Source organism: Salminus brasiliensis, chromosome 1 (assembly GCF_030463535.1).
Source record: "Salminus brasiliensis chromosome 1, fSalBra1.hap2, whole genome shotgun sequence".
In the NCBI taxonomy this organism is placed as follows: domain Eukaryota; kingdom Metazoa; phylum Chordata; class Actinopteri; order Characiformes; family Bryconidae; genus Salminus; species Salminus brasiliensis.
This window is the reverse complement of record NC_132878.1, coordinates 89624035-89642322: the sequence shown is the minus strand read 5'-3', so window position 1 is coordinate 89642322 and position 18288 is coordinate 89624035. Positions and strand designations below refer to the sequence as shown.

Below are 18288 nucleotides of genomic sequence, written 5' to 3'. Positions count from 1 at the left end.
GAGGAGCACTGCTGTGAGATTTGATTGTGTTCAGCGAAAAAAGTGTTAGGAAGGTCAGGATATTGGATGATCACCACCGCAACTCATCTACAACTCCCCTACTTATCCAACAAATATTGGATGAAGCACCACCATAATTCTACTGCTCCACAGCTCAATGCTAAGTGGCTTTATACCTCTCTAGCCCATGCCTGGCATTAGGCCTGGTGCCAACAGGTTCATGTTTATCTGCTCCAGAGAGTCCTACTCTATGGGCAGTACTTCTCTACAGGGACTAGACAAGCTGTGTTTGTGCATTTGCACATCTGTGTCAGACATTTGGACATATAGTGTAGCTCCCTCTCTATATGTGTTCACACAATGGTCGGTCTCTTTCCATATCCAACTGTATGAGCCACTGTTCATAGTTTCATACCATGCTGAACCTCATAAACTTCACGAAACTGTGTCTGAGGACAAGCAACCACTGCTGATATCATCATCCCTGACCTCACTGCTCTCCTCTAGTCTGACAGCTCATTGTGGGACCTAGTGCTGCTAATTACATCATTCTGATAAACACAAATCTGGCTTTGGTGTCTCCACTGAAATCTTTTAATTCACTCTTGTGCTGAGCTAATGAACCTCCTTCTCCCACAACAGCAGTCTCAGCCTCATCCTCATCTCACGTGCAGTAAGTGTGCAGCGCAAAACCATGATCATTAGCGGGCAGTAGCTAGCAGTACTAGGCAAAGCCCTAAAGAGCCAGAGCTCCTGTATACCATTAAACAGACTGGCTAATCAGTATTGTGAGATCAGCTCCCCAGCAGCTAATTCCTAATTCCTCTATGTAATTAGATTACATTTAGTTCTGCATACTTTCTGCATTACCTCATGGTTTTGCACTCTCTTAAGTCATGTCATGAACATCTGCCAATACCAAGCTCAGCATCTAACCCTCTTGCTCCTCTCTTGCTGTCAGGTAATGTGGGTATGCAACTTGTGCCGAAAACAACAAGAAATCCTCACCAAGTCCGGGGCCTGGTTCTACAGTGGGTCAGGGGCTGCGTTGCCTCCAGGTGTGAGTGACCCCCGAGGGGTGTCGCGCAGACGCCACGAGGAGGCTCCTCAGGAGAAGAAAGCCAAACTGCAGGAGGCCCCGCTCCTCTACCAGGGGCCCCCAGGGGACCGCAGCAGGGCCTCGGGACTGTCCCGCCAGCACTCTCTCGATAACGGCTCGGGGCTGAAGCCCGACGGCGTACCTGTCGACAGGTAAGGGGACCGACTGGTCACTTAAATATTCTTATAATGCTTGAGATGGACTGGAATTGCCATAATTGCTTGATGTGCACGGTTGAGAACTTCTGTCTGGAGTCATCACGTGGTCAGAGCGCTTGGGCGTCCGTGGATGTGTCCAGCGGATGAGTTCAGCATGGGTGTGTGCAAAGTTCTTGAAATCACAGCCCTGGCAGTGGAATACTGAGATTAAAGTATCTACACAAGTTAGTAGTTAGTAAAGGTAAACTTGCTTGGTTTGTAAGATTCTGAATAGGGTTGTAATTCCTGTCTTGTGCCCAGTAATTCTGGGTAGGCTTTCTGACCAGAATGTAGATGAGAAGATAAGGGGATGGGTGGATGGATGAATGGATGGATGGATGAATTTATGGGTGGGTGGGTTGGTGGGTGTATGGATGGACACCAAGGGTCAGTTCTTTGGATATTATTTCTAGCGTTGGAGACTGAATTGCAGTATCAGTGATAAGTTGAATATCAGTTGAATATTGTTTTAGTCTAAGCTTAGCCTTAATGTGGGTGTGGGAAACATCCTGACATCAGAATGAACAGAGAACAGGTTTTTATTAGTAAAAACTAAATTAAAACTTATCTTACTTAAATAAACAATTGATAGTAGAACTGCTCCATATATTGATCCTGCATCAGTATTGCGATGTGCACATGCACAGTAGTCATATCGCAGGACTTGCAATGTCATGTGAGGCAGAATACCTCAAAACGATCATGCTACAACTTTCCCACTGTTCTCTTTTTCCATTAGACAGATTATATCTGTCTAATATCATTTATCAGATTTAGATTTCTGGTGAATATCATTTAGATTTCTGTTGAAATCTGGTCCCTGTATTTTGGAATATTGCAAAACATACTGCAGAAATGATTTATTGCAAATATTGCAATGGCAGTTTTATCCAGTATTGTACAACCAAATCAAATCAAAATATTAGAAGTATTAAAAGTTTATTATTTAAAAGTTAAAAGAGTATTGCATTGGTTGCCAAAATGCAATAATGTATTAATATAATTGTAATGTAAAAATGTAATAACTGAAAGTTTGGGAGAAGGACCACGCCCAACTCCTTTCCTCCATTTCTACACACTATAAAACCGTTCCTCTCCCTTCTCGTTCTCGTGACGAAAACCTGCACCCCACCACCGCCCCTACTCCTCCTGATCATCCAATCATACTCAACCTCTACCTGGCAAGGGGGGTCTGGCTTCGGGTCCCATCAGCTCGGAGCCCTCCAGAACTCCATCCCAAATTTCTCGAGTTCTCCTCCTTGCCTCAGCTAGCGTGGTCCGCATTCTCAAAGTGTTTGATATTTAATGCAATCACAGCCCTGAACGTGCAGATCTTCTTTACTTCTAGTCCAGGATGTGTGATGGAAGTAAATTGTTTATTGGTCAAGATCGTAGGTTGATTGTAGTCTTTGTAATCTGGTGAATGTGGAAGCTTGGTGAGGGTTTAGCGGTTTGGCGGTTTCTCTTCTCAAACAGAGGAAATCAGCAGGGAAATCACCCAACTGTGCTGGACACTGGTCCTTCAGGGTCGGATTTGAGGAAGCCTGGTGTAAACCTTCAACAACAGTCTTTTTAAAATTAAATGGATGAGGTTGTAGTGTTTATTAAGCTCTGCTTCAGTGAAAACCACATTAAGACTACCATCATCATACAGCACTGACCTGAACTGACCAGCACTGTAGCTGTTCAGGGAAGATCAGAATCTTTTTAGCAAAGGAAAATGTAGCAGGTACTTAACCTTTAGTTGCTTAGGAGGCTTTACACTCTCAGCAGTATCACTTATGCTGGAGAAGAATGCCACTGAGGGGTAAGCAGGAGAAGAAGAGTTCATATGAAAGGAAGCACATTGGGGCTCTGTAGAGCAGGATTCAGCATCAACGTTCTTACATACTGAAACCACTGAGAGATAGCTGCTGCTACTGGAAACCCATTGGAGCAAATACAAACACACACACGCACACACACACACACACATTCGGATGGTGTTATTTATGTACACAATCATGATGTTGCTGGCTCAAGTTAAGCTGTTTTCTTCCTGGAGAGTGAATTCTCGCACCAGCCTCCAGCCAGTATTTTACAGGCCTGATCAACACTGTATGTTTTGACTGTATTAACTGCAATTGAATGACATCATCAAATATACTGGGTGCTCTTGATTTGCCCAGGATGCAAATATGTTGATGTCCATGTCCATGGGTTCGAATGGAACCAGTCAGGTTCAAAGCAAAGATTGTATAATTCTAATAGAGCACTGATGAGCTTGTTTTCAGAAGGGTGTATTATTGGTCAGTTAAGTCCATATGTCCATTTAACTGTTCTTCTAAAATGTAAAAAAAACATCAATTCTATAAATCTATCACTAATATAAACCAGACAGCACCTTATTAAACATTAACACTGCTTCCTTGTTTCTACACTCCCTGTCCATTATATCAGCTCCACTTCCCATATAGGAGCACTCTGTAGTTCTGTAATTACAAACTGTCTCCATCTGTTTCTCTGCATACTCTGATAGCCTCCTTTTACCATGGTCCTCAAATGATCAGGACCCCACAGGACTGACCACCACAGTGCAGGTAGTATTTGGGTGGTGGGTCATTCTCAGCCCTGCAGTGACCCTGACATGGTGGTGTGTTAGTAGTGTGTGTTACAAGTGGATCAGACACAGAAGTTTGTGCTTTGTGTCCACTCACTGTCCACTCTGTTACACACTCCTACTTAGTTAGTCCACCCTGTAGATGAATATTTAGAGCCTCTGTATCTGTTGCTGTACAGTTTGCGTTGGTCATCTTCTAGTCCTTCATTAGTGGCCACAGGACGCTACTGCCCAAAGGACGCTGCTGTTAGTGGGATGTTTCTGGTTGGTGGGCTATTCTCGGTCCAGCAGTGACACTGAGGTGTTTAAACACTCCAGCAGCACTGCTGTGTCTGATCCACTTGTACACAACAGCGCAACACACACTACTAACACACCACCACCATGTCAGTCAGTGCCTGACATGCCTGTCCTGTGGTGGTCAGTCCAGTGGTCTCCTGACCATTCAAGAACAAACAGGGTGAAAGGAGGCTAGCAGAGGATGCAGAGAAACAGATGGACTACAGTTTGTAATTACAGAGTAACTACAGAGTGCTCCTATATGGGAAGTGGAGCTGATATAATGGACAGGGAGTGTAGAATCAGTGAGGTGGTCTTAATGAAGTGGCCGGTTGGTGTAATCACTAGTGACATTTCTAGCTCTCTTTTATTATGCAGTTCCTGCTGGGCTGCAGTTCCACTTCTGGCCGAACGAGGGCTCTTTGTCGTGTCTCTCGGCGCACTGCACTTTCTCTCTCTCTTTCTCTTTCTCTCTCGCTCCCCCAGCGCTGTGTGTGAAGTGCCCTGACAGTAATTCCACTGGTCCTGATTAGATTCCTTCATGCAAACAGATGTCTGCACCCTTGTAGCCAGGCCACCTGCTGCGTGTCATGTTGATCCTGTGTTCTTGTGCGTCCGCGGGAGGCAGGGGATTGTGAGCAGTGTGTCGTGCGGAACGCCGCAGGGAAGGGCAGGTGATCTCACCTGGACTTGGCTGGGGTATGTGTGTGTGTCAGTGAGAGAGCGGGTGAGCGAGAGAGAGAGTGAGAGAGAGAGAGAGTTTTACAGCATGTATTTCTGAGCTTGCGGTGGGGTCGGCACCTCCAGTTTAGACCTGAAACAGAATGGGTTTGTGTAAACAATTAATAAGAGCTCATTAAAGCATTATTGTGTAGATGTCAGAATCATGCTGATGCTCCACCGACTGTAATAGGGAGAATGGCGGAATCTGTCATTCCCACTCCGAGCTGGAATGCTGCTACTGCACGATGAAACTTTAGCAGGGCCAAAACTACAATCCTGTAGCATTGCTCTACTGGCTCAGTCCACATGCTCCTTTCACTTCAGATGCCTGTTCTGTATGTCTTAGCTTGTCTACAAATGCATGTGCACAGCTGTCCATGCGGGGGGCGCTCACAGTGCGATTTGTATTTCCAGCAGTGGTGTAAAAGTGAATTACACTCCCCAACTGTAGAGGGAGCCCAGAAGCCAAATATGCAGATTCTCACATAATGCTGCACATAGATGCTGGTAGAGAGAGTGTTCAGTGGGATGCTCACTCAACTGTTGAAGAATCATCTCAGAGCTAAGATGTTTTTGGGAAGCTCAGTCCGTATTTGGGCCTGGCCTTGGGGTCAGTTTTCCAGCAACAGTCTTGGACTACCCTTAGACTAAAAATGGCTGAATGCTTAATTACACTCCCCAACTGTAGGGGGGAGTCCAGAAGCAATAAGAAGGCTCACATAAGGCTGATTTTTGCCGACCAGTGGCTGTGCCAACATGTATAATAGAGGGGTAAATCCATCATCAAATTTCATCATCAAGGAAGGCGGAGTTACAGACACAGCAGGGTGTTTAACCACTTGGGGCGCACTAGCCAGGTTTATCATTATGACATGGCTTTGGCTAGACAAATGACTTGTTTTAACCAAATGCTACAAGGAGAATGTACAAATGTACACTATATGGACAAAAGTATTGGGACACCTGCTCATCCATTGTTTCTTTTCTGCTTTTGTTGGAGTAACTGTCTCTACTGTCCAGGGAAGGCTTTCTACTAGATTTTGGAGGAGCACTGCTGTGAAGGTTAGATTGTATTCGGCAACAAGAACATCAGTAAGGTCAAGATGTTGTTCACAACACCCCAGTACATCCTAAAAGTACTGGATGGAGCTCCGTCATTCCAGAGAACACAGTTTCACTGCTTCACAGCTCAGTGCTGGGAAGCGTTATACCTTCTCTAGCTCACACCTGGCATTAGGCATGGTGGCAACAGGTTTATGAATCCTGTTTAAAGGTGATAATTCTCAATAAAACTTGCTGAATTTTTGAAAAAGCAAACATAAATAGGAACATCCAAATCAGACAGTTCAGCGTTCCCAGTTGTCTGGAACGTCACACAATAACTGGTGGGTTCTTGAGCCAGACGCACCTGACCAACTCAGCACAACTGGTGAGCTTTAAGCTGCTTATACCAAGGCAGCTCCACCAGCTTGAGGTCAGAACAAGTGTAGTCAAATGAGAACACACACACACACACACTCGCACACACACTTACGGGGCCGCGGGGCAAATGTTTCTGCTGTTCTTTTAGATTACGGAGGTTGGGCTCATGAATTATAAATAAAAGGCCTCTCTAGTAGATATGCATATTGTTCTTTCTGTTGGCGTGCAACACGCTGAAACCCTTCTCCTCAGCAGAAAGGTGAGAGGTTTAAGGCGAGCGTGCCATATGGCTCTGAAACAGTGCCTGCGTTCATCAAAGCTCGCTCCAGCATTATGTAACAGCATGCATTAGAGAGATGTAGCCTTGACTTCAGTGGACTCCACGGCTCCTTTCAAGGAAGCACCAGTAAACTCTTTCTGGGTATATTAAGGCTCATCTAACACCATCGTCTTAAAGATGCTCTACTGAGAACAGTGTACGACATAAATACGACATAAATATATATATATATTAGGCGGTATATCGTCTTGAAGATTGATTTTTTTATGTTTAGGAAGTAGGAGAAATGGGAGAGCATAAGAATTTTGATGGCTAGACGACTGGGTCAGAACATCTCTGAAACATCAGGCAGACCTCGTGGGGTGTTCCTGGTATGCAGTGGTCAGTACCTACCAAAAGTGTTCCAGGAAAGGACAATCTATGAACTGGCGACTGGGTAATGGGTGCCCAAGGGTCAGTGATGTGATCTATGGAGACCTCACCTCCCAACTTACAGGACTTACCGTCATCTGCTATCTGCTTCTAATGTCTTCTAATGTCTGTATCAGATACCTGACACCTTCAGAGGTCTCATGGAGTCCATGCCTCGACCGGTCTGTTAGCTGTTTTGGTGGCATGAGGGGGACCTAGACATGATTAGGCAGGTGTTATTGTAATGTTATGGCTGATATACTGGTATATTTTTAAATTATTATATAGTATTTAGGTGTTTTCAGCTTTTTTAAGGTACACTCTTTTAAGCACCAAGAAGCTATTAAAGAATAAATAATAGACAGTAGCAACTTGGCCAGCATACGGGGAAATAAAGCTCTCATGTTTATGCTGTAGAGCTTTTTTGCATCACCTCCAGCTCTGTTCATCTTTCCGGATGCATCCAAAAGGCCATCCGACAAGCTTCCTGTTCAATATTTGAAACAGTAGACTATAAGCATTGCATTACAGTAATTGTATATGTTGGTTTTTATGACTGAAATGTATATGAGTATAACAGTAGTGCATTAAGAACGGTGTATATATATGTGTGTGTGTGTGTGTGTGTGTGCGCTCTAAATCCAATCCTCTCTCCAGTTCTGCCGCCTTTATCTGCAGCAGATCTGAATGCTGACTGACTCCAGTTCAGTTAATGCTCTGCTGAATGAGCAGCTGCCAGGACCGGATGAGGCCCGTCTGAGCGGTCCCGGGAAAAGCCCGCTGATGAATCCAGCTGCAGCCGCCTAAGCGCTGAAAAAGCATGTTCATTAATCTTAAAGAATGTTTAAATTAACTCCCAATCTCCTCCACTGAAAAAGCGCTGACAGCCTATTTATATCCTGGAATAACGTGGGAAGGGGCCCTAATTTGTCTTGGTCTCCGAGGTGTCATTCGAGTGAACACACGGATATGGGATACGGGGAGAGTGTGTGTGTGTGTGTGTGTGTGTGAAAGAGAGAGAGAGAGAGAGAGAGAGAAAGGGCGGGAGGAGTGGGAGAAGAGAGCGGTTGGATGAAACAACAGTAATTGCGCTGGGATTCGGATTTAATTACGGCGGTGGCGTTTTCTCAGGGTTTCACACTTTTTGTTTTCACTGCCACCTCCTCCCACCATCAGCAAAATGCATTAGACTTGTCTTATTACTGCAAAACACAACATGGCAGCCAGCTAGCTGAGCTTGTGTTAGTGAGGGTTGACAGGAACAACTGCTTTTAGGATAGGCTTTGTATGTTAATATTGACTTTGTTGCTTGCCAGGCAGGATATCATCGCTGTCGTGCCAAAACCGTGTAGTGGCTCCATTTTTTTTCCTCGCTTGACTTAGAAAGGGAGGCACCATAGATAGTGTGTGAGTGTGTTGTACAGCTCCAGAGGCCTGGGGTGCTGGGTTCAATCCCCACTCTGCTCACTATCTGTGAGACATTGGGAGTGTTCTCTGAGTTCCTCCAGGTACTGCAGATTCCTCCCGCCTCCCAAAAGTTCACAAGGTAGGTGACTTGGCCGTGCTACATCGCCCCTAGGTGTGAGTATGTGAATGAATGTTTGTGTGTTGACCCTGCGATGGTGCGACGGACTGGGTCCGTGTACAGGGGGTATCCCCCACCCCCGGACTTGCGCCTAATGATTTACATGGTTTACTGGTAAGGCTCCGGATACACTGTAACCCTGACCATGAAGAAGCAGATAATAAGATAGATGGATGAGTTCTTCTTTATATTGTTTTAAGGTTTCCTGATGAATGGACCAATAGAAATGCTCAAAAATCTGCATAGCAGATTTCCACATTTTTAAAATCTTCATACAGAGCAAAATGTGATGATGATCATAATGTTCATCCTCCAACAATACATATTTTCCCACCTCAGGCACAGAAAAATTCCTATTAATAGTATCCCTTTTATATTAAACATGGGATCCATACTGACAATGAAAACGTTACGGGGTGGTAAATTCCATTTTAAATTTGCTGTAGTTCTTCATGGGTTCAAGTTTCTGGCCTTGTACACATGCCAATTAATTTGAAATATATTTTTGTGTAAAAATCTAATAAACAGAACAGTTTCCCATGTATTTTGCTAAAATGAAACATCTACAAATACACAATAATAAAAAAAAAACATCAGGATTTTATTTTGTTCCTGACTTTAAAGAATTAAATGAAGACTTTCCCTCTTTATGAAGTCATTATTTTTAGTCAAGAAACAGTACATTATAATATAAGTTATTGTGACAGTGTGGTAAGCACACAAATCAATTAATTTCTAAAATTCTATATATGTATATGTAAAAAAAATTATGTCTTTATTTTGAATAAATATATCATATGTAAACTGGGTCACATATAGTCCAGACAATAATTACGTTTAATAATTACGTTAAATAAAAACCTGGTAATATTGTAGGTGCAGATGTGTTGTTGGTCAATGCTGATGTTGGGAAATGGCCAAATGATTAAAAATACCATGTTACCATGGTGTTTTCTTATATCTCATGTTAGCGGGAACACCTATGACAACCAAATTTTTTTTTTTACATTGACTTCCATTGAAAGTTTAAAAGATGTTTTTCTTCTTCTGTAAAGCTGCCTTACAAGTTTTTTTTTTTTAATGGCAGATGCATTATTTTTTACCCCAGTACCTGCAGTTATTTGCTTAGTTTCCGCTTCTGTCTTATAATTCATCTGTTGTGGTCTGAACTGTGTGGGATATTTCACAGCGGTGCCTCACAGTTCTAGCCGAAGCTTCCATCATGCCACGTTACGTGATGCAGCTGATGGAGCTGATGGCATGATAGAAGCCTCGGCTGAGACAGGGTGCCGTTTGTGTGAAATGCTGAGGTGGCGGAGTGCTTCACGGTGCGTGTGGTCGAGCTTCTTGAAAGATGCAACCATTTTAAATGGTTGGGGGATGGGGGCGGTGCATAGCTTCAGCTGCACCTGCACAGCCTTGGGATGCATTATTAAATTATATTAAATAAAAACCCACCTGCCTCTCTATGCAGCAATTAAAGGATTATTAAAAAAAACTAATAACTGCAAACTGCAAGAGCTACCACACTAAGGTGGATAGGGGGGAGGTACTGGTCAAAGTCAGTTTATTTGGGCGAGGTAAATGAAGAGGTAGATAAGGACAAGGTCAGTTAGGAGTATATAAAATCTTGACTGACTTATAATGACTTAGTACTGTAGACTATCAGTTAAAGCAACATTATGCAGCAGTGTTACCTTAAAATAACAGCTTCAGACTGTAATAGGGAGAATAGCATCTACTCCATAACTGTAGGGGGAGCTCAGGAGCAAAACATATTTGTTATATTCCCAATATATTCTCCCATGTTGCTTAAACTGCATTTAAAATGAATGCAAATGAAAATTACTATACACTAGTTTTATGCAGTGCGATGTACTGTGTTTAGCTTTAGCTTGAATATGTTGAAGACAAAATATCATGTAGCATTCAGTTTAGCCCTGTCGCTACAGGAATTGCATCCCCTGCCCAATTTGCACTGAGCTTGCGCACACATGCGCAGAGCAAATTGGCCAAGGAACACGGATCAGGTAGCAACAGTCCGTCGTGGTCATGATGCTGTACTCTCCTGCTGTCCTCCTCTCTGGCTAGCAGGCCAACAGCAGTGTAGATCTGGCAGCAGGTGTGTGGCTTTGGGTAGCCTCAATCTGCCTCAAAACGAGAGCCAGTGGCATTAACTTGGGTTAAGAGGTTGACACATCACATATATTATATATCGCTTTAACAGCTAGTGTAGCATCTGCGTGGCTGGCTAGCAAATGTGTGCTAACATTAACTCTCTCGTTTTTTGATTATCTGTGGGAAGTGCATTTTGCTGCTGGACAGCCAATCAGTGTCCCCTGCTCAGTCTGCACTGCGCATGTGCAAGAACTGCACAGATTGGAAGGGGATGGGACTCGGGTAGTGACAAGCCCAAACCAGGCTTGTAGAAGTCTGACAGTACAGGCCTGACAACGCTCACGGTTTTGGCATCAGACTCACAATTTTGTCAAAATAGCATTTGTGGCATTTAGCTGATGCTCTTAGCGATCTCCAGAGCGACTTACAAGGTTACTGGTATTACAGAGGTGGGCCAACCTAGTGTTAGGAGTCTTGGCCAGGGACTCTTATTGGTGTAGCACAGCATAGTCACCCAGACCGGGAATCGAACCCCAGTCTACCACATGGCATGGTAGCTTACTGCCAGGTAGCGGTGTTATCTGTTGCGCCACACCAACCATCTTAAGCCATCTAAAATCTTATGCTGCAATCAAATCTCAAGCCTGTCAGTTGCCATCCCCACCTACACACCTCTTTATATAGGAGAACATCTGACTAGTAGGTATCAGAGATATCAGAGATCTCTCTGTTTGGTGCAACCTTGGCCACTGATCATCTGACCAGTGTTGAGTCCTTGGCTAATGAAAATGTCACACTTTGTTTAAAATGACTTGTAATGCTTTTAATATTTCAGGTGATTAAGATGTAGATGTAAAATACACTATATGGGCAAAAGTATTGGGACACCTGCTCATTCATTTGCTTTCTACTAGATTTCCCCACATCCTTCCAAAAGTATTGGATGGAGCACCAGCCATCATTCCAGAGAGCACAGTTCTTCCACTGCTCCACAGCTCAATGCTGGGGGGCTTTATACCCCTCTAGCCCACACCTGGCATTAGGCACGATGCCAATAGATTCATGTTTATCTGCTCCAGAGTGTCCTTTTCTATTGGAAATATCAAAGCTTAATATTTTTAGAAGTTGGAGTGGGTTGTTTTTAGATTTGGCTATCTTAGGAGGAGATCTGTTTGTGCAGGTAACTATTACTGTGCAGAATTATTAGGCAACTTAATAAAAAACATATATACCCATCTCACTTGTTTATTTTCACCAGGTAAACCAATATAACAACATTTAGAAATAAACATTTCTGACATTCAAAAACAAAACCAAAAACAAATCAGTGACCAATATAGCCACCTTTCTTTACGATGACACTCAAAAGCCTTCCATCCATAGATTCTGTCAGTTGCTTGATCTGTTTACGATCAACATTGCGTGCAGCAGACACCACAGCCTCCCAGACACTATTCAGAGAGGTGTACTGTTTTCCCTCCCTGTAGATCTCACATTTAATGAGGGACCACAGGTTCTCTATGGGGTTCAGATCAGGTGAACAAGGGGGCCATGTCATCATCTTTTCTTCTTTTAGACCCTTACTGGCCAGCCACGCTGTGGAGTATTTGGATGCATGTGATGGAGCATTGTCCTGCATGAAAATCATGTTCTTCTTGAACGATACCGACTTCTTTCTGTACCACTGCTTGAAGAAGGTGTCTTCCAGAAACTGGCAGTAGGTCTGGGAGTTGAGCTTCACTCCATCTTCAACCCAAAAAGGTCCCACAAGTTCATCTTTGATGATACCAGCCCATACCAGTACCCCACCTCCACCTTGCTAGCATCTAAGTCGGAGTGGAGCTCTCTGCCCTTTACTGATCCAGCCTCGGACCCATCCATCTGGCCCATCAAGAGTCACTCGCATTTCATCAGTCCATAAAACCTTAGAAAAATCAGTCTTAAGATATTTCTTGGCCCAGTCTTGACGTTATCTTCTGTTTCTTGTTCAAAGGTGGTCGTTTTTCAGCCTTCCTTACCTTGGCCATGTCCCTGAGTATCGCACACCTTGTGCTTTTTGATACTCCAGTAACGTTGCAGCTCTGAAATATGGCAAAACTGGTGGCAAATGGCATCTTGGCAGCTTCACGCTTGATTTTCCTCAATTCATGAGCAGTTATTTTGCGCCTTTTTTTAACACATTTCTTGCGACCCTGTTGGCTATTTGCCATGAAACGCTTGATTGTTCGTTGATCACGCTTCAAAAGTTTGGCAATTTCAAGACTGCTGCATCCCTCTGCAAGACATCTCACAATTTTTGACTATTCAGAGTCCGTCAAATCTCTCTTCTGACCCATTTTGGCAAAGGAAAGGAAGTTGCCTAATAATTAAGCACACCTTATATAGGGTGTTGATGTCATTAGGCCACACCCCTTCTCATTGCAGAGATGCACATCACCTGATTTACTTGATTGGTAGTTGGCTTTCAAGCCTATAGAGCTTGGAGTAGGACAACATGGATGGAAAAAGGATGATGTGATCAAAATACTCATTTGCCTAATCATTCTGCACACAGTGTTCTTCTGTAAAGGGACTAGACAAGCTGTGTGTGTGTGTATGTGTGTGTATTTGAATACATTCATCAGAAGAGGTGTCCACAGACATTTCGACATGTACTGTAATTGAAAGTTTACACCTTACAGATCTTTAACACATTAGGCCAAGATTGCTGCAGATATCTATTAGAATTGCACTGCCTATTTCTGATTGGTGTTGACTAAAATGTTTGATTTTACTGAAAAGTATAACTAAATTTAATAGCCAGTCCTGGCAAATACTGTGAGTATTCTGTTGATAATACTTCTCTACAGGGACTAGACAAGTGTGTGTTTATGCATTTGCAGATCTGTGCCAGCAAAGGGTGCAACTTCCAATAGCCGAATGCATTCATTAGAAGGGGTGTCCACAAACATTTGACATTTAATGTAATTTTTTTATACCAGTTTTATACCGACTTGAAAGATGGGAAAATTCAAACAAAAGGCCTATACTTCAAGTAGAGATACCTGTTAGCCTGTTAGCCATCTTCTAGGTTCCTCTGAAGCTAAATAGCGTCCATTCCTGTGTTTTTATTGTGGTTTCATGCACACGAGTTCTGACATCTTATTCCCTAGCACTTGTTTATGCTGTACCTTTAAGGTACACGGTTGGACCTTAAGGACCGTGCTGTACCTTTGAGGGTACACTTGCACTGTTTGTACCTTAGTGAAAAAAACAGTGACAGTGTACCAGGTAGCCAGAGTTCTTAAAGAAACAGTCCAGCAGAAATCAAATTACCATGATTGATCACTGACCTCAGACTCAGGTAATGCTAGGCTAATGCTGCTAACAAACACTGGACTTAGCTTGTCACCAATCTCATCTCTGTAAATCAGTGGTTCTTTTTTTGGATAAGGCCTCCAAGTAAGTAAGTGTCAGTGCTTAAATTTGACCTGCTTGACCAGAAGCTTGTTTTTTTCCAGAAGCTTGTCCATTTGCCAGCTTTCTTTGCAGCTGTTGCTGATCTACACATACAAGAGACATGACCCTGTTCTGCAGCATTACGGATAACTTGATAAATTGGCATTGAACGATTGTAAGTTGTGATTGGTTGGTATATATTTAATTTGTAATGTTAAAAAATGTTAGATGCTTTTAAATAAGTGCTATTTTAATAACAAAAAATAACAATAACAAATTAGAGAGGATGTTAGACACAAAAGTTAGTTTTTAAGATTGAAATTGGCACAGTTGCCTAAAATTGCTGCCCTTCCAGTCAGATATGCCCAGCAGTATATCATCGCTGTCCAGTGAAAAACATGTATCTCCAAAATGGTGACTTTAAAGAAGGCAAAAATGCTCTAAACGTTGAACTGAAATCAATGTAAAATAAGAGTTTATTGCAAGTAATTCATTCCTGTTCTGTTGGTCCATTAATCTGGAATTATTTACACAGTGAACAGAGCAGCTACAAGGTTCAATCAATGGAGAAAACAAATGGTTTGAACAGCTTCGATATTTACATTCGTATTTTTAGAGCTGATTTCTCTATTCTGACTACATCTAAACCTGGTAAACTCCTGGTTAAGATCTGGATTTGTATTTTTATCCATATTTACCCATATTATAATATCTATAAACAAGTGTTAGTGCTTAACAAAATAGCATAGATGACCAAAGTCAGTTTTTCTGCAACCCTGGCCTTTTTTGCTTTATATTATATACATCAATATATTTTAAATAGTAAGTGTTAGCACTTAGCAAACCATAGATATTCTTTTTAAGCCTTTAAGCTGAAATTGGCATGGTTGCCTAAAATCACTACCCTACCATTCAGCTTTGCTGGCAGGATATTTACATTCGTATTTTTAGAGCTGATTTTCCTATTCTGACTACATCTAAACCTGGTAAACTCCTGGTTAAGATCTGGATTTTTTTTCCATCTGTATTATAATACTCATATTATAATATATAGGTTTATTTATTTTTTTAACAAAATAGCATAGATGGCCAAAGCAGATAAAATAAAAATATAAACTAGCAAATTAAAGAGAATTTTAGACATACGAGTCAGTTTTTAAGCTGAAATTGACACAGTTGGCTAAAATCACTACCCTACCATTCAGCTATGCTGAGCGATATATTTACATTTTTATTGTTATAGAGACGATTTTTCTGACTAAATCTAAACCTGGTAAACTTCAGGATCTGGATCTGGATTTATTCCTGCCCATTTTCCCCATATTATATCTATAAACACATTTTTTATTATTAGTAGGAAGTCTTGGTGCTTAGCAAAATACCATAGATAGACTTTTTTAAGCATTTAAGCTAAAATTGGCATGGTTGCCCAAAATTGCTGCCCTTCCATGTAGATGAGCAGTATATTTATTTATTTATTTTTACTCTTTTATTAGATTTGACTACTTCTAAACCTGGTAAACACCTATGCCCCGCGCGCTCTAACCACTGAGCCACCACTGCCCCTTATAAGGGGTGTGGGACTATTGATAGCGGGGCTATTGATAACAGGGTTGTGGGTTCGATTCCCGGGTTTGGCAAGCTGCCACTGTTGGGCCCTTGAGCAAGGCCCTTTACCCTCTCTGCTCCCTGGGTGTTGGTGTGTGTGTGTGTACTCGCTGCCCCTAGTTCACTAGTGGTGTGTGGTAGTGTGTTTACCCTCTCTGTTCCCCAGGTGCTGGAGTTGGCTGCCCACCGCTCTGTGCGTGTGTGTGTGTGTGTGTGTGTGTGTGTGTGTGTGTGTACTCACTGCCCCTAGTTCACTAGTGGTGTGTGGTAGTGTGTTTACCCTCTCTGTTCCCCAGGTGCTGGAGTTGGCTGCCCACCGCTCTGTGCGTGTGTGTGTGTGTGTGTGTGTGTGTACTCACTGCCCCTAGTTCACTAGTGGTGTGTGGTAGTGTGTTTACCCTCTCTGTTCCCCAGGTGCTGAAGTTGGCTGCCCACTGCTCTGTGTGTGTGTGTGTGTGTGTGTGTACTCACTGCCCCTAGTTCACTAGTGGTGTGTGGTAGCGTAGGACACATTTCACTGATCACATTTCAGATCTTGGCTGATGGACTGCCTCTGTGGTCGGTCATCACTTTAATGCCTGGCTCAGGTGTGTGAGGAGAGGGGAGCTGGGGCACAACCCCTTCACATCAGCAGAGTTCAAATCGCAGGCAATTCGCATTCAGGCTGCGTGTGTGAACACAGGGAGAAATCTCTTTAGGGCCATGCCTTTTGCAGAAACCCCCTTTAACGGTAGGAGTACAGACTCCCGCCCCCCTCCAACCCTCCCTCCCTCCCTCCCTCCATCCTTCCTCCTCCCACCCTCCTCCTCCTCCTCCTCCTCCTTCACCACGAACTGGCTGAATCGCCTCGCATTCGCTAGTACGCTTTTGGCCGCTTTGCTTCGACTAACAACAGACGAGAAGAGGAAGGACCTGAATAAATAAAAAAGCCCTGACGCCAGCAGCAGTCCCCTCCTCGTGGTTCTCCGGGAGGGCGGAGAGATGCTGGACTGGGACTTTGATTAGCTGCTTCTGTAGCTCGTTTCTTCCCCCTGACTGTTTCATCATTTCCCTGATTGAAGCTGTTTATTTTCTCTCCTTTAATTCGGTTTGAGTTCGGATCGCGATGCCTGAAGCAGCCCGGCTCGGCCAGCTGTGCTGCGGGAGCCCGGCAGGAGCAGCGGGGCGCTGGGCTGCGCTCCTCCTCCCCTGGAGGTAGTCGCTCGGTCGCTCGCTCGGTCGCTCGCTCGCTCGCTTGGTGGATGGAGCTCCGGGAGGAGATGCATCTCTCTCGCCGCTGAAGGGAGGAGCAGCTAAAAAGGAGTCGGGGAGAAAGAGAGAGGGAAAAAGCGAACACAACGATGCAGTTTGACACGCTGCGTCAGTTTTGTAGCTCAGTGTTGTCCCATTTTAACGGGGCTTTCACTGCGCCCCAGAACATTTTGCAGACGGAGCTGCTGGAGCAGGCGCTCGGCAACATCGGGTGAGCAGGCAGTTCCCTGTGGGACGGTGTGGGACATATGCAGTTTTTCTCTGCTGCCAGAGAGAAAAGAGAGCGAGCGAGCGAGAGTGTGTGTGTGTGTGTGTGTGTGGAGAGCAGGTATCGATCAGTAGGAGATGCTGGCTGGATGCAGTTAATGCAGTTCAAATGCGTTTGGCTTTCTGACGGAGCAGTGCGGCAGTGGAGTCGACGGCGATTGCAATACGCACGGAGAAATGTTAGCTAGGAAGAAAATCACCGTGTGTGTGTGAGTGTGTGTGTGTGTGTGTGTGAGAGAGAGAGAGAGAGAGAGAGAGAGAGAGTGCGCACGCGCGCGCGCTGATGCTCCGCTGCCGCATGAGTGTACGTGTGTCTATGCGCCTCTGTACTTGGAACATCACGAGCGTTGGGTTCTCCTCATTCCTGCTGGTTTCGGTTCTCACGCGCTGGTCTGATGCTAAAACAGAGCCACACCGGCTTGATTCGGTCAGAAGGTTCATCTGGACGGAGCTGTGCATGCTAAGGTGCTTGCAGAACGCCAGGTTGCACGTGCACTCTGAAAAATGAAGGTGCTACAAAGGGTTCTATGCCGTAAAGGAACCACTTTAGGCTCAAAGAGAAGAACCATGTTTGTAAAAGTTGAGGTTCTTCACTCTCACTCTTCTCTTATACAAGCAGGATTCTTCAGGGAAGATCCCACAGCTCAAGGGTGATGGCTATGCTAAGAAGAACCATGCTCATATGAGAGATGTGTGAGCGTGAAGAACCTTTTGAAGATTTGATGTATTGGTTCCTCACATACACATATCTCATATAAACATGGTTTCTTAGAGAACCAAAAGCTCAGAGAACTCATCTGTTTGTGCTCATACTGCATATTTGACTAAGAACCATGCCTGTACACCAGATGTGTCAGTGTGAAGAACCCTGTAAAGGCCTCTGTTCTTGAACATCACGCACATTGGGTTCTCCTCATCCTTGCTGTTTTCTGTTCTCTTACTCTGGTCCAATCTTTAAACAGACCCACGCCAATTTGATCCCGCCAGGACATTCGTCTGGAAAAACCTGTG

At 43.8% G+C, this 18288-nt stretch overlaps 1 protein-coding gene across 33 annotated transcripts in view; it reads left to right on the top strand.

The window, feature by feature from the left end:
• Window positions 1–18288, top strand: part of rims2a (regulating synaptic membrane exocytosis 2a) — a 268366-nt gene that overhangs the window by 61797 nt on the left and 188281 nt on the right. For 29 of the 33 annotated variants that reach the window (XM_072692323.1, XM_072692313.1, XM_072692325.1 and 26 more), the window contains one exon: window positions 962–1251. In XM_072692323.1, the coding sequence (XP_072548424.1) occupies window positions 962–1251 (290 nt within the window). Of the gene's footprint in view, window positions 1–961; window positions 1252–16667; window positions 17222–18288 lie in introns of those variants that run through there. The other 4 variants (XM_072692320.1, XM_072692329.1, XM_072692326.1 and 1 more) reach the window with 2 other exon arrangements.